The sequence below is a fragment of the Stenella coeruleoalba genome, assembly GCF_951394435.1.
Source record: "Stenella coeruleoalba genome assembly, chromosome: 12".
Taxonomy (NCBI): Eukaryota; Metazoa; Chordata; class Mammalia; order Artiodactyla; family Delphinidae; genus Stenella; species Stenella coeruleoalba.
The window spans coordinates 22,345,844-22,372,400 of NC_137158.1; the positions used below are offsets into that span (position 1 = coordinate 22,345,844).

General features: G+C 39.4%; 2 protein-coding genes across 10 annotated transcripts in view; one reads left to right on the top strand and one right to left on the bottom strand.

The window, feature by feature from the left end:
• Positions 1-13,661, bottom strand: part of RARS2 (arginyl-tRNA synthetase 2, mitochondrial) — a 96,037-nt gene extending 82,376 nt beyond the window's left edge. For both annotated transcript variants that reach the window (XM_079938817.1, XM_079938816.1), the window contains exon 1: positions 13,590-13,661. In XM_079938817.1, coding sequence (XP_079794943.1) covers positions 13,590-13,625 — 36 coding nt within the window. In that variant the 5' untranslated portion in view covers positions 13,626-13,661. The remainder of the gene's footprint in view (positions 1-13,589) is intronic.
• A 114-nt stretch (positions 13,662-13,775) lies between these two features.
• ORC3 (origin recognition complex subunit 3) overlaps positions 13,776-26,557 on the top strand; it is a 66,473-nt gene continuing 53,691 nt past the window's right edge. For 2 of the 8 annotated variants that reach the window (XM_079938809.1, XM_079938808.1), the window contains exons 1-6: positions 13,808-13,862; positions 16,756-16,810; positions 20,825-20,922; positions 22,424-22,568; positions 25,180-25,284; positions 26,260-26,411. In XM_079938809.1, coding sequence (XP_079794935.1) covers positions 13,839-13,862; positions 16,756-16,810; positions 20,825-20,922; positions 22,424-22,568; positions 25,180-25,284; positions 26,260-26,411 — 579 coding nt within the window. In that variant the 5' untranslated portion in view covers positions 13,808-13,838. The other 6 variants (XM_079938811.1, XM_079938812.1, XM_079938810.1 and 3 more) reach the window with 6 other exon arrangements.

Sequence of the window (26,557 nt, forward strand, 5' to 3'; positions counted from 1 at the left end):
AATAGTATTATACTTTTAGCAGTTGGACATTTTCCATTGTAAAACCTAAAAAAATAAAAGCTTGTTACAATACAGTCCAATTTTTATGAAAAGCATATCTATTCTGTCTTCCCATCTTCCTTCTTTTTTCTGCCTGTATATCTGCAAAGAAATGTATCTAAAATAGAGGTCAATCAATGTTAGGGATAACTTTATTTTTTAAATTCTATGTACTATAATTCTTTACAATAAGCAGGGGTTTTTTTGCAAAAATGAGAAAGAGTTTTTTCTTTACCAAAGCACAACTTTATAAAAGTATCTACTGTTAAGGAATTCCTACTGAAAATTAAGCAGTATCGTTCAGATATATAGCTTTCTGTTTATTTAACTTCATGTGGGGCTATTGGGCTGCACCCTGCAGGCCTGCAAGCCTTGTTGGATGCCCAGTCTGGAGACCGAAGAAAGAGCCCAGAGACAGCTACAGAGACACTACTGATTTATCGGATAGAGGATCTTACACGTCTGAAGCAAAAGGTCCTGTAGCAACACCCCGCTGTGCGTGGCTGACGGCAGACAGGACATGGCAGCCATCTTCGCTACTTGGGAGAGAACGAGGCTACCATTTATAGGGGGAATTGACGTCAGGTTGGCTCAACAGTTACCAGAAAAACTAGCAGCTGAGGCAGGGGGCAAGCAAGTAGGCGGTTACTGATTAAGCCCTATAATTAAGAGGATTGGGTAGTTATATGAGTGAAGCAGGGACTGGTCAGCAGGGAATATACAGACAGCAAGGGAACAGCCATCTTGAATGGCCTGATCATACAGGTGCTAAAGCTTTCACCTAGGGTAATGGATAATAATTAGGTCCCCAACACCAGAAAGCCGCTGGGGTGGTGGTGGTGTGGAGAGGGGCTTCAAAATACCCCATCCTCAGAACTCTAACAGATAATATAATGACTAATGAATACTGCATGCATACAATACAAACACAATTCTAAGTACCCTATTTATATTAATTCATTGAACCTTAATGACAAGCCTATAAGGTAGCTAAATAATTTTCCACATTTTACAGATGAAGTACAGTGAACTTACACACCTATCAGAGAAACTGGATTTAAACCCACGTGTCTTTTGTTCTTAGTCACTATACCAGTGGTTCTCACATTTTGCACATGGGAATGACCCAGGGATCTTTAGAAAACACTGAGGTCTGGCTTCCACATGTAAGTATTCTGTCTAATTAATACAGGGTATGACCTGGGCAACAGATGTTAAAAAGTTCTGGGGGTTGATTCTAATGTGAGGTAGAGCATGGGGACCACTGAACTACACCTTTCTGCTTCCTGGTCATCCCTGGCTAGTGGTTATCAAGCCCGGATGAACACCGAAATCCCCTGATAAGGTTGAGAACTTCAAGGCCCCCACCCCACCCCAGCTCAAGGGGCCTGGGCTTAGGTATTTTTTCAATGCTTCTCAGGTGATTCCAGTCTCAAGTAGACAAAGCTTGAAAAGCACTGCAGAGGGAGACACTAGCTGCCTTCCACTTTAACGATCAGTGCCCAAACTAGTGAGGGATCTTAATTAATTTGAGGAGTATCTTTTAAATGGGGTGGGCGCACACACACACACAAAGAAACAAAGAAAAAGGAACCACTGTCAAATGTCAGAGAGCGTGGTTTTTAATTCACCTACCGTCTCACAGGTTCAGAACTATTCTGGAAATAATAGGATTTGTCTCTGAGATTGAACTTAGTGTTTTCTCTGATGAAAATGTGACCTATGAGTTTCCTTAGCTACAGATTTCTTTTTTTCCCCTTTAGCTAAAGGTGTTTCTCCTGGCGTTGGGCTTCATCTAGGGCTACCACAGGTGAAACAAGAGCCTATTGATAACTATCTACTTGAGGCCTCAGATTAGTGAAAGAAAAAATTTTTACAGAATATGCTAAAAGTTTACTCAGTTGAAAATAAAATAAGAAAAGAAGACTAAGGTCCAAAACTTTAGAGCTAAAAACAGAGGAATAAAATCCACAAAACAGGGGACTTCCCTGGTGGTACAGTGGTTAAGAATCTGCCTGCCAATGCTGGGGACACAGTTCAATCCCTGGTCCGGGGCGATCCCATATGCCGCGGAGCAACTAAGCCCATGCACCACAACTACTGAGCCTGCGCTCTAGAGCCCACAAGCCACAACTACCGAACCTGCATGCTACAACTAACGAAGCCCACGTGCCTAGAGCCCGTGGCTCCACAACAAGAGAAGCCACCGCAATGAGAAGCCCACGCACCGCAAGGAAGAGTAGCCCCCGCTCGCTGCAACTAGAGAAAGCCCGCATGCAGCAACGCAGTCAAAAATAAATAAAATTTATATTAAAAAAAAAACCCCAAAACATTAATCACAGTCCTTGAGAAATAAACTAAATAACTTCCAACTGAATGAAGAGGAAATCTGAGGTTGAAAAATAAACTAAATAACTTCCAACTGAACGAAGAGGAAATCTGAGGTTGAAAGCAGAAGCACTTCTTTTTTTTTTTGCGGTACGCAGACCTCTCGGCCTCTCCCGTTGCGGAGCACAGGCTCCAGACGCGCAGGCTCAGCGGCCATGGCTCACGGGCCTAGTGGCTCCGCGGCATGTGGGATCTTCCCAGACCGGGGCACGAACCCGTGTCCCCTGCATCGGCAGGCGGACTCTCAACCACTGCGCCACCAGGGAAGCCCCAGAAGCACTTCTTAAAGGGAGTATCAAAAGTGAAAATATACATTTGCCAGATCTGGTTTGGGAACCTAAGACCAGAGATTCTCATGTATAATAATGACTAATATGTATTGAGTGCTCACAAAGTACCAGGTACAATTCTAAGCCTTGGATTTGGCAACCTGAAGTCAAAGATTCTAATGTAATAGAATCTTTGGCTTCTAGGGTACCCAGCATGAGCGAGCCATTAATTAATCAGCTTGTGGGCAGTTCTCAACCATTTCTTCCCCTGGCACACAGGCACACATAAGTCCTATGCTTACTACTCAGGTACTGAACACAAAGCCAAAAAATATCCTATCAGTCTGGCTCTAGATAGGCTCTAAATTCATTTAGGAGCTAAGCTTGCCAGGTTCAATATCAAAATCTCCAATAACCACATAAAAACCCTAATTTTGCAGATGAAAAAGAGATCCTTATGCTTTAGTAACCAAACATGTAGGTGGCAGAACTGATATCTTATGAAAATTAGTTCTGTTATTTTATAACAGTCTACAAGGCAATGAGTTTTAAAATTCTTGAAAGATTATCAATCACTCTTCCAGATCTTAAATTACTTAAACTGTCAATTACCACTGGTTATTCCTCAGTTCTGACTCTCTAATATAACCAGGTCAGCTGTGGATGTTTGCCACCAAGAGCCAATGCACGAGTACTCCCACATCTGAAGAGATATTCTTCAGGTCTGAATTAGCTCAAAGACTCAAGGAGTCAGCAAACAAGGTATCAACGGAAACTTCGGGGTTCAGAAAAGAACTTCCCAAATGATTTGATGGGCAAGTCATTCGCAATTATTTATAATGAAAGAAATTTAGCATGGCTCTTACAGAACTTGTGGTCTGAAGCAGAACTGAATGCTAGTGGGCCTTTGAGAATAGGTTAGAAGCAAAGCACACAACTAGATAATTCAGTCAGTTACTGTAGCTCATCTGAATGTGGATGAGTAATCTGCCCAACGTAACCAGTTCTAAACTGAAATACTTATGTTGGGAAGATATTTCAGCTTAGGACTGGATGACAACAACTGGACAAGTTTAACTGCTCCTTGAGGTTACACCTGAGATCTGACAACAAAACACCTCAGCAGTCAAGGAGGCCTCTCCTCTATTCAGTTAGCAGTGTATCTCCTCTATCAAGTTACGTAGATATAAATTAATAAGGAGGGGAGCTTAAGGCCCTTAAAAATCTAACAATTACATAACAACGAAATGCAGTTTGTGAGCTTATACTGGAAAAAAAGGCTGTTGAAAAACATCAACAAAACTAGAATGGATTGTAAATTAGATAAAAGTGAATCAGTGTGACTACCCAAAGCAATCTACAGTTTCAGGGCAATCCCTATCAAACCACCAATGGCATTTTTCACAGAACTAGAACAAAAAAGTGCACAGTTTGTATGGAAACACAAAAGACCCCGAATGGCCAAAACAATCTTGAGAAAGAAAAACAGAGCTGGAGGAATCAGACTCCTGGACTTCAGACTATACTACAAAGCTACAGTAATCAAGACAGTATGGTACTGGCACAAAAACAGAAATAGAGATCAATGGAACAGGATAGAAAGCCCAGAGATAAACCCACGCACATATGGTCACCTTATCTTTGATAAAGGAGGCAAGAGTATACAATGGAGAAAAGACAGTGTCTTCAATAAGTGGTGCTGGGAAAACTGGACAGGTACATGTAAAAGAATGAAATTAGAACATTCCCTAACGCCATACACAAAAATAAACTCCAAATGGATTAAAGACCTAAATGTAAGGCCAGACACTATAAAATTCTTAGAGGAAAACATAGGAAGAACACTCTATGACATAAATCACAGCAAGATCCTTTTTGACCCACCTCCTACAGAAATGGAAATAAAAACAAAAATAAACAAATGGGACCTAATGAAACTTAAAAACTTTTGCACAGCAAAGGAAACCATAAACAAGACAGAAAGACAACCCTCAAAATGGGAGAAAATATTTGCAAATGAAGCAACTGACAAAGGATTAATCTCCAAAACTTACAAGCAGCTCATGCAGCTCAATATCAAAAAAACAAACAACCCAATACAAAAATGGGCAGAAGACCTAAACAGACATTTCTCCAAAGAAGGTATACAGATTGCCAACAAACACATGAAAAGATGCTCAACATCACTAATCATTAGAGAAGTGCAAATCAAAACTACAATGAGGTATCACCTCACACCGGTCAGAATGGCCATCCTCAAAAAATCTACAAACAATAAATGCTGGAGAGGGTGTGGAGAAAAGGGAACCCTCTTGCACTGTTGGTGGGAATGTAAATTGATACAGCCACTATGGAGAACAGTATGGAGCTTCCTTAAAAAACTAAAAATAGAACTACCATACAACCCAGCAATCCCACTACTGGGCATATACACTGAGACAACCATAATTCAAAAAGAGTCATGTACCACAATGTTCACTGCAGCTTTATTTACCATAGCCAGGACATGGAAGCAACCTAAGTGTCCATCATCGGATGAATGGATAAAGAAGATGTGGCACATATATACAATGGAATATTACTCAGCCATAAAAAGAAACGAAATTGAGTTATTTATAGTGAGGTGGATGGACCTAGAGTCTGTCATACAGAGTTAAGTCAAAAAGAAAAAAACAAATACCGTATGCTAACACATATATATAGAATCTAAAAAAAAAAAGGTTCTAATGAACCTAGGGGGAGGACAGGAATAAAGACACAGACGTAGAGAATGGACTTGAGGACAGAGGGAGGGGGAAGGGTAAGCTAGGAAGAAGTGAGAGAGTAGTACTGACATATATACACTACCAAATGTAAAAACAGATAGCTAGTGGGAAGCAACTGCATAGCACAGAGAGATCAGCTGGTGCTCTGCGACCACCTAGAGGGGTGGGATAAGGAGGGTGGGAGGGAGACGCAAGACGGAGGGGATATGGGGATATACGGATATATGTATGCATATAGCTGATTCACTTTGTTATACAGCAGCAACTAACAAAACACTATAAAGCAATTATAGTCCAATAATGATGTTAAAAAAAGACAAAAAAAAGTGTATCAGTGTGATATGAATCTAGTAGCTGTACTGTGGTTATATAAGGTAAGCCTTGTTCTTAGGAAGTAAACAATTAGGCATTAGGAGGTTACGGAGCATGATTTATGAAACCCACCCTCAAATGATACAGGAAAACAGATTATACAGGTATAGAAAGATGAAGCAAATGTGGTAAAATGTTAATTGGTGAATCTGGATAAGGGTATATGGAGTTCCTTTGTACTACTCTCATGACTTTTCTCTAAGTTTGAAAATACTTCAAAATTAAAAGGAATCAAAATCAACCAGCTGAATTTATTCTAAACTTAACATCAAAACCTAAATGAAAAGGAAGTGAGAAAGAGAAACAAATCTACACTCTGTCATTATGTTTCTGAGCCAGAAATAGTGCTGAATATTTTACAAAAGTCATTCTACAGAATCCAAAGAATTTCGATTTTGAGTCAGACAGTTGGGTTGGTTAATCACTGAACTCCACAATTTTGTAGCTCTGTGACTTTAGATTATTCTTTTCATCTTCTTGAGTCTCAGGGTCCTCCTCTATAAAATGGAGATAATGCTACCAAGAGCACAAGATGATTGAGATGATTAAGTGAGATGATAATATCAAGTACTGCACATCTTATCTGCATAGCACTGTGCTAAGGGTTGGGAGAGAAATCTCTATGGGACTCTTAAGTTTCTGCGTGTCTTGTAAACAAAGCCCAAACTGCTCTTTGTTCTGGACTATCTTTCCAAGGAGGTTTGTGTAACAAACAGCTTTGTGAGACAGAAATAGTGTCCCACATCAGAACAAAGGGGAACATGCCTGCTGCCATTATAAAGGTCTCAGGGTCCTCTCCTATATAACACACAACTGCCTGTGCAGGTATCATCTGACCCTCTTCACCGTGCCCTGTGGGAAGAAGAGGAGCTTGGGGAACCCACACAAGAAAATGTTGATACTCTGGCTACTACTTTTGCTGGGAATAATAAAATAATAAAAGCCTTTTATTTCGCCCAGGGCTCTCATATTTTCTGCCACCATCCATGAACTATGGCTGACTAACTCGTAGGGTAAAATCACAAACCCCTCACAGTTCTCGACACTAAGCACTTTCTGTTAATATTACCTCATTAAACCTGATCAATAGCCCTGTAAAGTTCAGCAAAACGCTGCATGGTACCAGTAAGGTATTCCACAAACAGTTACTATTATCTTCTTCATTATCATCATCATCATTAATCTTCGCAATAATCCTGTAAACAAGAAATCAATACCATCATCTGATAGCTGATGGGTTAATTAAAAGCTGCCAAGAGTAAGTCAGTCACATTCGTGAAGGGGCTGGAATTTGAATTCTTTCTACCATGTCATCTCACAGCTTTAAAATTATGAACTCATTTGGTGAAGCTGCAAGCTTTATATTATATCCCAACAGCTATGTTTCAGGCACTTCGCTGATCTGGGGAAATAACAGTGAATAAAATATGCTCTCTGTCTTTGTGAAGCTTATAGAGGAAATATACACCAAAACAAGTAACACAGACCAAATAATCGTTAACTCTTATAAGTGTTATGACAGAAGCAAACAAGGGACTGAGATAGAGGATAACTGGAGGACATAGTTTCCAAACTATACGTTGTCAGTTGGGAAAAAATTCAGTGAGTCCCAACCAGCATTTTTTGGAAAAATGAAGCAGCACAGAATAGAAAAGAATGCACACACATTATAAAGTATTGTTTTGTGAAACTTCCATCTGGCATAGGAAGTCATGGTATAAAATCATTTCCTTTAGGCACAGGGAATAATCTAGGCAATGGGAATGTAACGGCAATGTTAAGAACTTGCTATGTTGGAAAACCAGAAAATTAGTGTGGCTACCATCCTACAGAAAGAAGGGATAGAGTGGCATGAATTGAGGTTGGAAAGAAAGACGTTAAGGTTCTGGCAGTGAGTTTGTGTAGTTTTAAACAGATAAGTGATATGATTTGATTTACATTCTAGAAGTCACTTTTGTTGCTATAAGGAGAATGGATTGGAGAGAGGGCAAGAAAGGAAACAGAAAGACCCATCAGAATGCTGGTGTAAGCAGCTGATGTAGGTGATAATGGTAGCTTGGCTTGGGGTGTGGGAATGAAGGGACAGCAGCGATGGAAAAGAGTGAATGAATTCAAGGTGTTACTCTGAAGACAGAATCAGTAGAACTTGCTGAAGTGAGCATCAGAGGTATACTCTAAACAGTCAGTCACACCCAAATATTGTGGTTCCATGCACATGCCATGCTCTACCATGTCAGCGTCTATGCACATGCTCCTCTTGAAATACCCTATCCCCACCAAGCTCTCACTCTACTCACTCTACAACTCTACACATCCTCTCCTCAGCACTGAGCCCCAACACAGCCTTCTCTGACACTAAGAAGCTGTCTTCTCCATATTCCCTTAGCACTTCACAAACGCTTCTAACACACTGGTTACAGACTGCACGGAAATTACCTGTTTATACAGCTGTTTCTCAAGTTACCCTGGAGCCATGCCAGGGCAGAAGGCATATTCCATTCACTTTCAACCTGGGGACTGACAGTGCTTAGAAAACTTTAGACTCAAAGAACCAGAGAAATATCAACATAAAAAGAACCAGAGAAATGGCAACATAAAAAAATCCCAGCTTTGCTGGTTTTGAAGATGGAAAAATGAGCCCGTGAGCCAGTGTAGGAGTGGCTAAGATGACTGAGTAGGAAGACCCTGAACTCACCTCCTCCCAGGGGCACACCAAAATTACAACTATTTACAGAGTAACTATTGATGACAAAGACCCAAAGACTAGCAGAAAATGTCTTCTTACAATTAAAGACATAAAGAAGGAACCACAACTAGATGGGTAGGAGGGGTGGAGAACAGTATAGTCAAGACCCATACCCCGAGATGGGCAACCCACAAAAGGGAGGAAAATTATAACAGCAGAGGTTCTCCCAAAGGAGCCAGGGGTCTGAGCCCCATATCAGGCTCCCCAGCCTGGAGCTCCTACACAAGGAAGACAAGTCTCAGAACATTTGGCTTTGAAGGGTAGTGGGGCTTACTTTCAGGAGAGTCAGAGGGCTATAACAAACAGACTCCGCTTTTAAAGGGCACACACAAAATCTCAAACACTCTGAGACCTGGCAGAAGCAGTAATTTGAAAGGAGAAAAATAAATAAATGAGCCTATGTCAAACTAAAAAACTTTTGCACAGCAAAGGAAACTACCAACAAAATGAAAAAGCCCACCTACTGAATGGGAGAAGATACTTGTAAATATACATCTGACAAGGGGTTAACATCCAAAATATACAAAAAACTAATAAAACTCAACATCAGAAAAAACTCAACCTACCCCAAAACCCCCCAAAAAAACCAACAACCCAATTAAAAAGTGGGTAGAGGACCTGAACATTTTCCCAAGATATACAGATGGCCAACTGGCACATGAAAAGATGCTCAACATCACTAATCATCAGGCACATGCAGATCAAAACAATGAGGTATCAATTCACACCTGTCAGAATGGCTATTATCAAAAGACAACAAATAAAAAGTGTTGGTGAGGATATGGATAAAAGGGAACCCTTGTGCACTAATGTTGGGAATGTAAATTGGTGAAGCCACTATGTAAAATAGTTTGGAGATTTCTCAAAAAGTTAAAAATAGAACTACTATACAATCTATGAATTCCACTTCTAGGTATATATCCAAAGAAAATAAAAACACTAATTCAAAAAGATATACGCACCCCTGTGTTCATTATAGCATTACTTACTATAGTCAAGGTATGGAAGCAATGTCAGTGCCCATCAATAGATGTATGGATAAAGAAGATGTGGTGTAGGTATACCATGGACTATTATTCAGCTATAAAAAAAAAAAAGAAAAGGAGTCTTACCATTCGCAACGACATGGATGGATCTAGAGGATATTATGCTATGTAATATAAGTCACACAGAGAAAGGGAAATACAAATGAACAACCATAACCAAACAGGAACAGAGTTATAGCTACAGAGAACAATTGGTTGCTGGTGGGGAAGTGCTGGAGGGAGGAGAGAAACAGGTGAAGGAGATCAAAAAAAAACTATAGATTCATTAATCAAAATTTGCTGAATGAATGTACCCTTTCGTGTAATACATTCCTTCACTCCTAAACTGGGTAAGGACCCTCATTCACAGAGGTATGTATTGCACATATTTTAATTTTATTTATTTTTATCCTTGTTTCAGATCATCTCTTTTTTTAATTAATTAATTTTGGGGGCTGAATTGGGTCTTCGTTGCTGTGCACAGGCTTTCTCTAGTTGCGGTGAGCAGAGGCTACTCTTTGTTGCTGTGCACAGGCTTCTCATTGCAGTGGCTTCTCTTGTTGTGGAGCATGGGCTCTAGGTGCGTGGGCTTCAGTAGTTGTGGCGTGCGGGCTCAGCAGTTGTGGCTCACGGGCTCTAGAGTGCAAGCTCAGCAGTTGTGGTGCACAGGTCTAGTTGCTTTGTGGCATGTGGGATCTTCCTGGACCAGGGCTCGAACCCGTGTCCCCCGCATTGGCAGGCGGATTCTTAACCACTGTACCACCAGAGAAGTCCCAGATCATCTCTTGATGACCTTTTGTTTGGGGAAATATACATTTACTTGGTTTATGTTGTCAGACAACTCTATTACATTCTGTTTAATGATCAGACCGTGCTCCTTGCCTTCACAAACTAAACAGTATAGTGTATAAGAAGAAGCTGATTTTGAAGTTAGACAGATCTCTGTTCATAAACCAACTCTTCAATTTATTGACCAGGAGATGTGGGTAGCTTATTTAATCTCTCTAGATCTCAATTTGCTCAACTGTATCATAAGGTTAACATTTCTGTTTTAGGCTTGTCCCAGGGCTTAAATGTGAACGTGAAGTAATTAGCACAAATATACTCAATACATATGAATTCCTGTTTCTCCGACGTGCTTTCTTTACAAGGAAGAATATAGCCTTTGCAAAACTAAACACAATTGCTTCTGGTCATGGCACCATCTTGACCTAAGGGCTTCGAATGGAAGCCACCTCACACACACAAAGCTTGGATAGTGAGGTCTAAAACTACTTACGCTGGACATAGTTTACTGTCCACATTAACATGACTTTATTATTCCTTTGTCTTAATTAGCATAATTTTACTCTTCTGGGAGACTCCTGCCCAGACAAATAGCTAGATTGTTCACAATAGGAACTTCCTGAAAAATCTATTAATTCTGCAATATAAAGAAAGCATCAACAGTTCATGTCCTAAGAGTCCTTGCTCTTTCCATCAATCTTTTTTTTTTTTTTTTTGGCACCGTGCGGCATGTGGGATTCTCAGTTCCCTGACCAGGGATCGGACCCGTGCCCCCTGCAGTGGAAGTGGTGAGCCCTAACCACTGGACTGCCAGGGAAGTCCCCCATCAATCTTAAAACTGTTAAGATCAGTATCCAATCCTCATCAAGCCATCTCCTCCACTTTCCTGTCCTCTCACCCTCTGCCACTGAAAGACCAGCCTTAAACCATACTTCAAATGCCTTCCCAGCGAGAGACACTACCAAAGCTCTGTTGCGTTAGCCCAGTAAGCCATGAACCCAGCTTTTTCTTATCAAATGGTCCATTGTTGATACTTGGGAAGCTGGCACTGGACAGGGCAGTACTGCTGCAGTAAAAACAGAAATGAAGTTTTCCCTCTCCTGAGAACAAGGAAAATAAAGGGAACAGTGAACAGGCTAGAGAAGAAACATAACCTGGCCTGAAAGAGTTAATCACTCCTAGTTTTTTGTTTTTTTTTTTTTAACTGTTACTAATCTCTTGTGTCTGTTAACTAGATTTGTACTTCACAAAGCTAACCTATTACTCTTTAACAACACTATGTGAATTACATCCTGGACTCCCTTGTAGCAGATCACCCTTGTAGCATTTGCATTTCAGAAAAGAGGTCACAGGCCTATAACCCAGAGACAAATGGACCCAATTATGGGGCTGCCTGACGCCAGCTGTGACTATTTTGAAATAATGCAGGAAGAAGAAGAATGCAGGATCTTGACTACTTTGATCCTTATCTTATACCCCGGACTGCTGCGAGCCCCACATATAAAATCTTCTCCGATTCCCGAAGGAGAGGCGGACAAAGTTCTTGAGGCGCTAGCCTGCTGCGTTTTCCCTTCTGCCTGGCAGAAAAATAAAGCCATCTCTCTCTTCCTCCAAAATCTCTGTCTCCGTATTTCTGTTCGGTGTCGGTGCACAGGGAAGCCGATATTTCGGCAACAGTACATCTCCAAGCATAAAGTCAAGACAGAGGGATTTCCAGAAATACTGTAAAAATGAACTAAATGAAATACATATTATATGCCAGACAAAGTATGTCCACTAATGTGTCCATTAAAAGGAAATGCGTTTGTCAAAACTACAACAGAAAGTTTTGTTGAAAAACTGCATAGTTGGCCGACGCGTTTTAAAAATTATTTCTGATGAAATCTAATGTTCCAGTGTTTTATTCCCATCCTCATTACAGAGTTGTTCAAATACTGAAACCGAGTCCCCCTAAAACCGAGTCCCTCTGCCAAGTTTATGATTAACCTCTCTATCCAAAACGTTATTCCCTTTCTTGTCTAACACCTGTTCCCCTCAAGACTGAGGAGTATCAAAGAAAACGGGGGATTGAAACCGAGCAGGACCCCGCGGGGCCCTCCCAGGTACAAAAGACTTTCTGTTTCCTTGTTTCTCATTGGTAGGAAAAAGGCTTAGCCCCCTAGACCTTCCCCGAGTTCCAAAGGGCAGATTCGAACAGTTACTCATCAGAAAATTGAGGGCATACAGAAACAAAGGAAAAACAGTAAAACAACAGAGCAGCGAAAAAGCGGAATCCTAGTTTCCCCTCAGGGGATACACATAACAATATACTGTATCTTAGAGTTCTACTGGAACTAAGGCCCCAACCCAGGTGAAGGATGGTAACTACTAGCTAAGAAACCAGACTGGTCAGAACCTAGGGAATGAGAAGTTGATCTTTTCTGACCCTGGTGACTTCTACTAAAGCCTGTACTCTCAACCTTTGCCCCAATTCTATATTGAATTCACCTCTGCTCAAGCCCCTTCATGAATATGCACATACCTTGAGCTTAATACTTCCTCAATTTTGCCATCTGGGAAGATACTGCTTCGGGAAATATCCCCCCTCGCCCGTCCCCCTCCCCTTCTCCTTACTTGCTGCAAGTAAATCCTTCCTTCTCCAGACCTTTGGTTTGGTTGTGTCTTTTGCCCCCATGCTCACCAAGAGGCAAACCCAGTTTTCCGGTAACAATATGCCTCAGAATCAAGAAAAACAGGGTCTCATGTTATCTTTGGAGTTACCAAAAATAATGCTAGGACAGGCAGTGAAAATGACTGGAAGAGAAATGACCAGTTTTTAAACTAGATCCTTTCAAATGAAAATTCAGATCCATCATCAACTTCACTAAGCGTATGGAGCACTAATTTCTAAAGGGTCTAATCATGGCCCACTGACTTGCCACCCAGGTAAAGCACACTGAGCTGTCAGGCGGTAAGCCGTGAGGGAAGCAACATGTGCCTCTCAAGGTTTACTTTTCACTCTGAGAAACTGATCTGGGCCGCAAGCTCGACTCTCGACTGGGTTTGCCTCGGCGGCTCAAGCAGCTCCAAAAAGGGGGAAGGAGGCAGCAGAAACAAAAACAGGTTATCCGCGGAACCCGCCCTCCCGATGACTAGGGACTGGCCCGTAGCGGAGTTCGGGGCGCGGGGACCCCCTTTATGCCAGTTTCCGGGCCCGTACCTGACAGGCGATAGACCTGCGGAAGCCGCACGCCATTTCTGTCGCCACGAAGCTGGTCCCAGCTGGATGGTGTTGAGCTTCGCCCCTCCCTCCTCTTCACGCCCCGCCTCCGAGCGCCGGAAGCCCGCCCCGGAAGGTGCTGCCAGCCAATCAAGGAGCCGCGTGGCCCACCACTAACCTCTGCCCCGCTGCCGCGAGGGAGCGCGGGAAATCCCGGGTGCGTCTGGAATTTCGCAGGTGTCGAGGATCATGGCCACCTCTTCGGTGTCCAAGGTATGTGGGGCGGGCGCCCACTGGGACTCCACAGATGGCTCATTCCCTTATGAAGAAGGGATGAAGCGGAGGTTACGTAGGCCTCGTTGAACCGGCTCGAGGGGAGGGGATGGCGGTCCTAGCTGAGGCGTCTTTGCTCCACGTCCAGTGGAGGCCAGCTTTGCTTGGGGAGCGAAAACGGCGATCTGCCTTAGTGTTCTTTCTGCCTCGGAGGAATTTTAAGTTCTGGTTTGTGGAGGTCGGATGCCCCGAGGATGTGTCCCAGTCTCCCCTCCTTTTTCCTTTTCACGTATATTTATTGTGAGCCAAAGGCTTTGTTAGGTACCGAGATACAAGTGGTAAACAAAATAAACACAGATATTTCCATCATTACCGAAAATTTTATTAGACAGTGCTGTTACAGACCAAGTAAAGTAAGACCTTTAGTAATATTAGGAGTACGGCCGGAAACCCCTGAAAGTTTAGCTATCTGATAAAGCTGAGAATGCAGATAAGTTGCAAAGACATTTGTCCCTGTGTTGAAACAGTAAATTAATGAAGAAGGCTCTACCATAGATTTAATTTTGATTAAAATTACATTAAAATAAAATGATGAGACTCAGTGCCTTCCAACACTACATATCCTGGAGGAACTACGAGCCATAGGATTTAAGCATACTGAAGACTGACCGACTGTGATGTTAGGTGCAAATGCCAGAAGAGCTTAACTGCTAGTAATTTTTTTTTTTTTTTTTTTTTTTTTTTGCGGTACGCGGGCCTCTCACTACTGTGGCCTTTCCTGTTGCGGAGCACAGGCTCAGTGGCCGTGGCTCACGGGCCCAGCCGCTCCGCATAACTGCTAGTATTTTTCATGAGGGATGGTACTGTTTTTGTTTTGTCCTGGTTATAAAGTTCCATAGGTTTTCAGTGGTCTGTCCCCTAATCCTTTTTTTGCATAAGCCTTTCTTATTTTTGTGTATCTTGCAGAATTGTGAGAGGTTTGTTTTTTTTGTTTCTGTTTTTTTCAGGAAAACATTTATGACAAGAGAAATGCTTGTATTGAGATGATGATGGAGACCTTACATAAATAAGAATCTTTAAGGATTATTTCATTGGTTCATGGAACTGTCAGCTTTCTTTTTTTTCCCCTATCTAAACTTTCCTTGTCATATTTTTTGCCTATTGGTTCTCCTCCTAATTTCTTCCATCTCCAACACCATCACTTGATCAGTAGTGAAAAGTGGATAACGATATTACTCCTGTTGCCATACATCGGGATCCATTCCCAGCACTCTTCATGTCTCACTCCTTCATAGCTCCTTTTCCTGCTCCTGAATTACAGGTGGCTATAGAAAGGAGGCAGTGACAAGCTTGTCATAGCACCAAATGATTTTTCTAAAAAAATTTCTGTGTTTTAAATAGTTCCGTTAGTTGCAGATATAAGAATGTAAGGCACAATTCTTATTTTGGACCCTGTAATCCAATGGCCAGTTTATATTTGTACAGCAGTCTTTAGGTCTATCCTGAGATGACTTTTTCTAGCTATATTTCTTTCATTCTTTCATTTTCCATAGGCAGATTCTTTTTCCATTTCCATTTTCTAAGAAGCTGTCCATGATGTACGGCTTTAGAATTGGTAGAACAAATGTGGGACCAGCAGCTTACGGCCTGTGTATCACTAGTCAGATAATAACATGAGACTAAATGTAGCTAGGAAATTACCAGAAAAATTATTTGGCAAGCATTCGTCCATTATGTATACTGATTGCCTAACGTGTGTGTTAACACTATCCTAAACATTGGGGAAACAATTATGAATTAAATGCAGTCTGTACTCTGAAGGTGCTCACAAGCTACTTGGGGAGGCACTTCCCTGGTGGTTCAGTGGTTAAGACTCCACGCTTCCACTGCAGGGGGCACAGGTTCGATCCCTGGTCGGGCAACATGTACCACATACACACAAAAAAGATGATAAAATATATATATATATAAAAAAACTACTTGGGGAGACAACTCCATAAATAACTATCATACATAGTAAGGGTGACTTAAAGCGAAATAAAGATATTCAAGTACTGTGAGATATTAGGGGAAAGAATAATTCTGACTAGAGAATTGGAGAAGGTTTCCCAAAGCAGGTGAGTTTGAGTTGAACTTTAATGGACAAATGAATAAGAATTTATCTGATGAAGAAAGGTGTGTAAGGTGAATCAATAGCCAAAACTGTCTGTGTCCTGTCAAGGTCCTAGATACTTGGAATTTAATTCAATAATAAATACTTCTTTTGAGGTGAGAGGGCATCAGTATTTTTAATCATCTTGATTTTCATTTAATGTATAGTACTAATGTTCTTCCTTCACTAGGTTTTATAAAAATGAAAAATGGAACCTTTCTGGGTTTAAATTTCATCAGCTTTTATTTTCTTTGTCTCTTAGATTAGGTCCCAAAGAGCAAAATCAAAGATGAGCTTCCCATGGGAAGGAGGAGAAAGAAGTGGTTAGTCCCCTTGTTGTTTAAGAATTTTCCTTCTGTAATTCAGATTGAAGAAAGATGATTTCTTAGCACTTTAAAGAAACGCCTTGGGGCTTCCCTGGTGGCGCAGTGGTTGAGAGTCTGCCTGGCGATGTAGGGAACCCAGGAACATGGGTTCGTGCCCCGATCTGGGAAGATCCCACATGCCGCGGAGCGGCTAGGCCCGTGAGCCATGGCCACTGAGGCTGCGCATCCGGAGGCTGTGCTCCGCAACGGGGGAGGCCACAACAGTGAGAGGCCTGCGTTCCCCCCAAAAAATAAATAAATAAACGCCTTAAAAAGAAAAAAAATCTGCTTATCCATAAAATACTAGGTTAATCAGATTTGTCTGCTTCTTGGCTGCTTTGACTTTATGCTTTTTTTCTCTCTTTCTTTTTTATAGGGTTGCTTTGTGTTTAAGCCAGACTTCAAGAAGAGAAAGATCTCTGTGCCAATAGGTAAGATGTCTTAATATCAGATTTGTTAGTTTTCCTCCCCCAAGTCTTGAACTAACCTAACTCTTATTGAATTAGTAATTCTCCTGTCTAAGCTTGCTTTACTCACCATGTTGATATAGCAGTAATGTTCCAAGGCATAGGACAAAGCGATAAGGGGCACTCCCCAGGGCTCTAATCTAAAAGGGAATCCAAATGTACCATCAAAAGGCAATTCGAAGTTTCCTTCAAAAGGTATGTCACCATTCTTTAAAAAAGATTGTCTTAAAAATCTCAGTGATTTCTTGGGATGAGGTAGGGAGTATTGACTGCAGAAGGGCAGAGGGACCTTTTGTTTTTTTGGCTGCGTTTGGTCTTAGTTGAGGCATGTGGGATCTTTTGTTGTGGTGCGAGTTCTTCGTTGTGGCACACGGGCTTCTCTCTAGTCGTGTCGTGTGGGTTTTCTCTCTCTAGTTGTGGCGCGCGGGCTCCAGAGTGCATGAGCTCTGTAGTTTGTGGCATGCGGGCTCTCTCGTTGAGGCATGCAGGTTCAGTAGTTGTGGCGTGCGGGCTTAGTTGCTCCGTGGCACGTGAGAATCTTAGTTCCCCGACCAGGGATTGAACCCGTGTCCCCTGCATTGGAAGGCAGATTTTTTACCAGTGGACCACCAAGGAAGTCCCAAGAGGGACTTTTGGAGTGATGGGAATGTTCTGTAGACAGAGGATGGTTATGTGATTGTATACCTTTGTTAGGACATATCAAACTTTTAAAATGGGCATATTTTATTATTTGTAAGTTATACTGCAGTAAAATTAAATTATTAAAAAAAAATATTGTCTTCACGTTCTTTACTTATCTCCAGATGTCTGTTTAGTGATCAAGTTAAGAAGACTTGACTACTTCAAACAAATCAAGATGTTATTATCAGTCAGAAAATGTTTATTGTACTGTTTCTCAATGGGGCCTGCAGATTAGAATCACTTGGGGAACTTTTAAACAAAAACTGATTTTTTTTTTTTTGGTATAATTGTAGATTCACATGCAGTTGTAAGAAAGAGTGTAGAGTGTAGAGAGTACCCTTGAACCGTCACCCAATTATCCCCAGTGATAATGTATTGCATGACTATAGTACAGTATCACAACTAGCATACTGACAGTGGGATAATCCATCGACCTTATTCCGATTTCAACTTGGAGAGTTTCTTAAAAACACCAATGCCCAAACCGCAGCCCCGACCAACTGAATCAGTATCTTTGGGAATGGGACCCAGGTGTTGGTATTTTTTAAAAGCTCCTCTCAGGCATGTTGAGTATTTACACTCACTGTTCAGCACTGTGAAGATTAATTCGGATGGAAAAATTATGATGTGCAATTAAGCATATTCATTCACACTCATTTTTTAATTTTGAATTAAAAAAGAAAAACTGGACTATACTATTGTTTGACTAAGGAGATAAACAGCTCCAATATATAGAATTGGATTTTTCTAAATCATCTCATGATGTAGACCTTTAAGGTGTTAATCCTTCAATTTGGGACCAGCTAGGTAAAGTACCTGTGCTCAGGGAGCAAATAATAAAATAATGGTCCATATTGAGGGCAATAGAGGGTAGAAACTATGATTTAAAATAAGGATGCCGTTTCTCATTAACAGGAGAATAAACAGTGGTGTTGAACTTTACACTCAGATTTAGTCTCAAAAAAACCTGAAGCTTTCTATATTCCTTGCCCTCCTCACCTCCCCAAATAAAAAGTGACAGTGATGGACTTGGAAATAGTGAACGAAGAAGAGCTCCATTATAAATTATTTTGTTTTTAAGTGATTGACTTATCAACATATTTCTTTAATGTTGGAGATTGCTAAACTTAACTAGAAATAGTTCATTTTCAGAGAAAAATTCAAGACTTGTTCCCCTGTTATCCATGAAGGATACATAGCATGAAATGACATCTGATATCATGAGCAATGTCATTATAACTAATAAAAGCACTAACATTTATTGAGTGTTTTTAATGTGCCAGAATATTTTAAGCACTTTATATGTGTTAAACTATGAAGAAAGTATTATTATTATCTCCATTAAAGTATATCAGGATATTTAGATGTAGAAAGAACTTTCTCAGTGATAGTGCTAGCAAGTGGCAGAGCTGGGATTTGAAACCAAGCTGTCTGATCCCAGAGCCTAAGGTCTAACCACTACCTAATAGTGTTTCTCATAATTCAAGGCAAGTTTTTGCTTAGAACTCTTTGTACTGAATTTCAGTTATAATTTATTAAGATTTGTGAGTCAATGACAATTAGAAGGAAAGTTCCTTAACATGGAAGAGAATTTCTGTTCCAAACTATCAGTTAACATTAAAACTTGTTGGGAGGATACTAGCAGCATCTCAGTGAAATCAGGAAAAAATTGTTAATTTTTAACTTTTTGTTAAAAAAAAATATGTACTTTCACAATTATTATTTAATACCATGAAAGTTCTAGCTGTTGCAATAAAATACCTAGCAGTAAACAACAAGAAATATGAAGGAAAGTAGAAAACTATAAGGCATGTAAACTATTTGATTATAAAAAAAGAGACCTGTAGTGTTTTGGGATGTGACTTTTTTGAAACGTATTTAAAAATGTCATTTTCCCCAAATCAATCTACAGATTTTATTTTATCCAGTCAAACACCAGGGTAATAATTTTGAGAAATGACAAATTTAATTTGGGAGAATGTCTTAAATTTTTAAAAATTATTTTATTTATTTAGGTCTGTGTTGGGTCTTCGCTGTTGCGCATGGGCTTTCTCTAGTTGCAGCGAGCAGGGGCTACTCTTTGTTGTGGTGCGCGGGCTTCTCATTGTGGTGGCTTCTCTTGTTGTAGAGCACGGGCTCTAGGTGCGCGGGCTTCAGTAGTTGTGGCATGCGGGCTCAGCGGTTGTGGCGTGCAGGCTCAGCTGTGGCGCATGGGCTTAGTTGCTCCGCAGCATGTGGGATCTTCCCGGACCAGGGCTCGAACCTGTGTCCCCTGCATTGGCAGGTGGATTCTTAACCACTGGGCCATCAGGGAAGCCCTTAAATTTTTTTGAAAGAGAATAATGTTTGGTGGCGCTGGGAGGAAGCTCTGGATCTGTTTGATGTTAGGATGCACTACAAAGCTCTAACAGTTACAGGAGTTCAGGACTGCCATGGGAGTAGAACTGGATTCAGTAGAACAAAAGAAGTTCAAAAACAGTTTCAAGTGCATATGTAAGTATTCAGACAATAAGGGCATCTGACATGGGTGGGAGAAAGGACGGATTATCCAATAAGTGCATCTCTTTCAAACTGAAAGTTATAACCCAAGTGTGCATCATGAAATCAGTTTAGTGGATCTTGATAGTTTTAAAAAACAGAAGAGAAAGCATTTGCTGTCACATGATAACGAGAAGTATTGTTTTATGGGACTTCTGTTTTTGTTTTTCTTAGATTCACGTGTATTGGATTATGATGTAAAATGTGTTCCTTAATATGGATCATGGTTTAAAGTTTGAAAACCATTGCAATAAATAGTGTGTTGATAAATGGCTAATCATTTAGAGGAAGCCATTCAAGAAGGATATAAAATACAGACTAAATAAAAGGCTGCACTAAACTATTTCAGCTAAGCAAAGAATAAGAATAGTAGTAATAAGAATCATTTAATAAAGGAGAGTTCAAAGCAAATATGTGAAGCAAAGTATACAGAGCCTTAGCATAAGAGCAGATAATGAAAATACATTAATATTAAATGTATATACCTCAAACCAAAACCATTAAGAAGTTCAAAAGTAAATGATAGAAATACAGTCAAAAAATTAAAAAGATTTTTAAACTTACAAATGCCATTAATATAGTAAAAATATAAGATATATAAATAAAATTAAATATAAAGGATATTGAATGTTACCTATCCCCAAATATATATATTTTTGATACTTGTAAAAAAAAATTCAACCCATCACTTACTTTGCACAGAGATTTTTCTATTATTATGTAAAAAAGAAACTGACTTATTTCCTTCTGTGTTTTTAGAGGACTATTTTAATAAAGGGAAAAATGAGTCTGAGGACAGTAAGCTTCGCTTTGAAACTTACCAGTTGATATGGCAGCAGATGAAATCTGAAACTGAGGTGACTACTTTTTATTAATAGCTTAACATTTCCTTAATATCATAAATCTCATATTTGTTCCTTCCCATTTTCCTTTCTACCAGTTTATAAGAGTGTTGATGAAATATATGTAATCTTGGTTAAGCGTAATCTGTATATCCTAAAAAAAATAAAAAACCCTTATGTTTCAATTAAGCATAGCTTCAGGTATTGGAACATATGTTTATAATTATCGCTGCTAACGCACAGGCCCTTTACATGTTCTCACAGCTTTCACATGGTGGCACTCCTTTAATTATCCATTCAGTTACACAAGTAAGAAATCAAGCTATTTGTAAGCCACTTCATTCCCTCATCCTCATATTCAGTTACCATGTTCTTTATATTTCAGCCCTGAAAAGTTTCTCCGCTGTAGCAGATTTGTAGATGTAGGGCCAACATTTTGAAGGAACTTGTTTTGTTCGACCAACACAGGATTGTGTTTCCTGTTTTTTAATGCCTTTGGAGGGTTATGCACTTTCCAGTTTGTTACTGCTTCCCACCACTCTCTACTGCTTTACACCTGGCGGCTTTGCCCCTTCATGTATTCCTTAGAACGCTTGAAGTAATTTGGGTTTGTGATTTCTAGTTTAGGAAACCTAAATGGTCATAATAGATTGTCATAGTCTCCCCTTAACTGATGTCCCTGCCTCTGATGTCACACCCTTCTGGTCTGTCATTAGTCCCTATGCCACCATTGGCCAAATCCCATCAGGCAGATCCAGGCTGCAGGGGTTTTCCAGCCCCACTACCAGTACAGCCCCTCCAGTCCCCTCCAATCTGGCCTTCATAGTACTGCCAGGTGAACCCTTCTTAACGTTGATTTAATCATGCCTCTGCTCCAAATCCCTTTAATGGTTCTCCCCACAGTACAAAATCTAAACCGTTTAACATCGAATATATATTTCCTTGGTACAGTCCCTTGAGTATTTGTCCAGCCTTGTTCCTGGCCACTTCTCATGTTCTTATTCTTAGCTATATCTGTGGTTCCCCAGATGTTTTGTGCTTTCTTCCTTGATTGCCTCCTCCACTCCCCATTCCTTCTTAACTTTCTTTCGTCCACCATCACCTCCTGCATCACTTGCTCTAATTCTTTGGCTCAAATATATCACCTGATCAGCTTAAGGTGGATGATCCTACTCTTTGTTCCTATATTATCATAGCACTCTATGCAATGTATTTCAATTTAATTGTAAGTGCTCTAGCTCATTTTTTTCACTTTTTTTAGGGAAGAGACTCTTTCATTTGTAAGGTGGTTAGTAAATGTTTGTTGAATGAATAAATGAGATTCTTTAAGGAGGGAATTCAAAGCACTGCTCACTGGAGATTTATGGAAAAACAATTTTTAATTTCATCTATCTTATAATTATTTTACATGTGATCTTTGGAATTGAAATCATGACAGTTTCCTTTCCCAAACTTGGAAAGATGTATCAGATTACTGCTAAAAGTAATTCATAAAGTTTTGTGGGTTTTTTTGTAGCGACTACAAGAGGAATTAAATAAAAACCTGTTTGACAGTCTAATTGAATTTCTTCAGAAGTCTCATTCTGGGTTCCAGAAGAATTCAAGAGACTGGGGCTGTCAAATAAAACTCAGAGAAATTCCAACTGCTGCTCTTGTTCTAGGTACATATGTGTGTGTTTGTTTTTTGTAATAGTGGTTTTGTTGTTGAGAATAGTGGGAATCACCTGTTCTGATAAACTTGTTTTGTCTTTTTCATTTACAGAATTAAACCAGTTAAAGTTTGCATACTTCCAAAACGAATAAAAGTTCCTTATACTGACCATACATCTGTAAATTAAAAGAAATTGATTTAGGGTTAGTTAGTACCCTCCTCACCTTTTTGTCAGAAAAATGAAGGGGAAATATATTTGTGTTACTCTTTCTTCCTTAGTTATTTGAATCTGAGATTTGAATTCAGTAATAAAGAAACTACCAGTATGTTGATAGATACAATTTTTATACTTTATCATATCTTCAATGAAATTACTCTGTGACCTTAATTTTATTTCCCTGTGCTTATTTTTTCAATCTTGGATTGTTTTGTAATGTTGTATTAATATTAATGGTGTGAAGGGGGTTTGGATGAACTATATATAAGTTGCTTTCAGATTGTAGATTGTAAACTTTTTACATACTTAAGTATCCATCATTAATATCCCATTTTAACCAAACATCTGGATTGCATGATAATGGAAAAAATTTCTTTGGAATATTAGCAAATTTTCTTCATTCCTTCTGAAAGGAAAGTTGGATTTATTTGGATTCCAAACATACTCTTCATTGTATTTCCAATTTGTTGTTTATTCAAGGTTTTTATACTAGTGAGCTCTGAGATAAGAAATTAATTCTGTTGTTTAATACTGCCTCTAATACTGTTCAATACCTAAATCGTATTCCTGATATTCAGGGCAGTACTTCTCAAACCTTAATGATACCTACAGATAACCTCCAGGGGATCTTAGTAAATAGAGATTTTCGTTAATAGGTCTAGGGTGGGGCTGGAAACTGCATTTCTAACAGGCTTCCAGGTAATGCCCATATTGCCAATCCCAGGATCCCTCTGAGTAACAAGACTCCAGGGAATGATTTTTATAATGCTGTGGACCAGGTTTTCAGTGCAGCTTGCCACTTAATTTCAAACCCCTTCCATTTATGGATGAGAAACTGAGGCCCAGTGATGGCTGGCTTGTACTGTTGGGTGCTTTGATTCTCTCCCGCCAGGTTACAGCAATTGGAAGTAGAGTGGGGGAAACACTGTCAAGAGGGAGGGCCTGATAGATTGTTGTGAGATAACTGTTTAAATCCCTTCTCTGCCTGCTGTCATAAGGAGAAAAGAAGCTAATGGAAATCATAAGTTTCAAAGTCAGTGGTCTGAGGAGAACATTTTTCCAGTTGAAGACATTGTTGATTATCTTATTTTCAATAGGCAAATCCATTGTTTTAAGGAACATAGTGTTAAATAGCTAATAAAGTCTGTCAGTGAAAGACAAGAGAAGCCAATATTTTTATTAAACTCCCAAATTTGTTCAGTGATGCAGTATCACATTCCTAGACCATAATGCGTGCTAAATACCATTTTGATATCTGTACTCAAAGAATACTTATACAGTTACACAGTTATACATTTTCTGTTTTCAAAAACGTATATATGTCCATTTTAAAATAGCCGGCCTGCATTTTTATTTGTCTCCTAGAAAAAAAATTTGCTTACTGGTGGTCTGGAAGATTCTGAACTTTTTCTTTTCCTTCCAAGCACTTGAAGTTTTTGTTGTTGTTGTTGAATTTTTGAATTTTATTTTATTTTTTTATACAGCAGGTTCTTATTAGTTATCCATTTTATACATATTAGTGTATACATGTCAATCCCAATCTCCCAGTTCATCCCACCACCACCCCCTCCCCGCCACTTTCCCCCCTTTGTGCCATACGTTTGTTCTCTGCATCTGTGTCTCTTTATTTCTGCCCTGCAAACCGGTTCATCTGTACCATTTTTCTAGGTTCCACATATATGCATTAAAATACGATATTCCAAGCAGTTGAAGTTTTATAGTAGCAAGTCTCAAACAGTTTCAAGATGTCTGCTGCTGGCACTAAAGCACTTTCTAAGCACCAAAGCACTTTCTAGAAGTCACAGATTGTGACATTAGGGAAGGTATCAGTGAATAGAATTTTTTCCAAAGTAGTGGGGAAATTTCCACTCAACTCTGATACCTGCATGCAGAGCACTAAAACTGATTTGTGGAAATGAGAACCAGGGATTCAGTAAATACTTAAAGGACTTGAAGTTTTAATTTGTTTTTAGACTCTTCCCCTAGTATACACTTACCTTTTGTATTTACTACTAAGATCATTAATAGAATTGCTATTAATGATTGGATTCTTCTCAGTTGTTAAGTCAGGGTCACAGTAAGGCCCTTGTTTTTGAATGATTATTTTAAAGAGCTCTTGATGAATTTGAAATTGCTTTTAAAATGTTTTCAAGGGTCAACTACACATCCCCAGTAGATTTTTTTTAAAAAGTCGTGCTAAATACCTTTCCTGATAAGTATAGTGTGTGCCTCTATATGTATCTTTTTAATGGAGAGCTCTTCATTTATGCAGTATGTTTTCTTAGTTTCTATTATTAATCATGTTTTTAAAATATTTTAACTTATGACATGTTAAATGGCTTTTCTTGTTGTTAAATTATTAATGATAAAAATGATGGTGTAATATTGATTTATTATCCCATAGGTGTGAATGTAACAGATCATGATTTAACATTCAGAAGTCTAACAGAAGTCCTTCAGAATAATGTTACTCCATATGTAGTTTCATTGCAAGCTAAAGATTGCCCAGGTGAAGTATAAATAATATAACAACCTTGATGAGATGTTACATATCTCTTCCGTCCGTCCATCTCTCTAGCTTTCTTTATCCTTTTTTATTTGCGGGAGGAGCATGGCACTACATTTTTGGCAGGATGAGGTTTAATGCCTCTGGCGTAATCTTGACTATTGTAGGATTCTGCCGCTTTAGTTTATTCTGGCCCCACCCCTACCAATCAGCTTCACCTCCAGTAATAGTCCAGGCACTCACAAGATGTTTTCTGAACCCAGTAAAATTTTAATAAGTTTAATAAGCTGAGGATCTCTTATTTAGCCCAACAGAGAAGAGACTACATACATAGGCTCATATATACAGCCTCAAATCATCTTATTATCCCACTTTGAAAGGCCACCGTGGTAAAAAGCAGTCCATTGCCAGAGCTAATCTTGGGTATCTGGAGCCATTAAATCATAAAGGATGTAGACACTAATAGAGTAAAATGTGCTTAGATTTGGGCTGATACAAGGGCTTTAAGTGCTTATATTTATGTTCATATTCATAAACTGTTTGGAATTAAGTAAAAGCCCTTAGGGCATCTTTAAAAATGACTATAAGAAAGAGTTGTAATCAGTAAAATAGCTTATGTAAATAACACTGTCGATGTCGTCTTAGGGGTCTTAAAAACCTTTTGCTGTCCAGTGTAATTTAAATACATATTATTCCTAATATAATTTATAGTTTTCATGTTTGCACATTTGTTTAGGTAACACTTTTATTACAGACAATAAACATAAACTTTGGCCTAGTGTTAGTCTGAATGAATGAAATTAAAATATTAGGGAGAGGATACTAATGAACCTCAATAGTTAATATGTTAAATGTTACATTAGGTTAAGTGTAGAAAAACACATTCTACCCAAATAGTGTAATATACTGATCAAGAAGTTTCAGGTGTTTTAGATGTGTTTTAATGGGATATGCTTTCTTGTGTTTTATGTTCTGCAGATATGAAACATTTTTTGCAAAAGCTGGCCTCACAGTTGATGGACTGCAATGTAGACGTGCAATCCAAAGAGAAAGAAAGTGTTCAGGTCACCCAGAAAAAGATACATTATTCAATGGATTCTCTTTCCACTTGGTATATGAGTGTCACACAGGTAAATGTAAACTGACAGTTTTTTGCCAGGAAATTGGCATATGATTGAAGAGATCTGGAATTATAGTAAACATAGTACTGTTTTGTTCTAATAAGGATACGTTTATGTGGCACTTGCTGTTAATTTAATAGAAGCTACTTATTTTT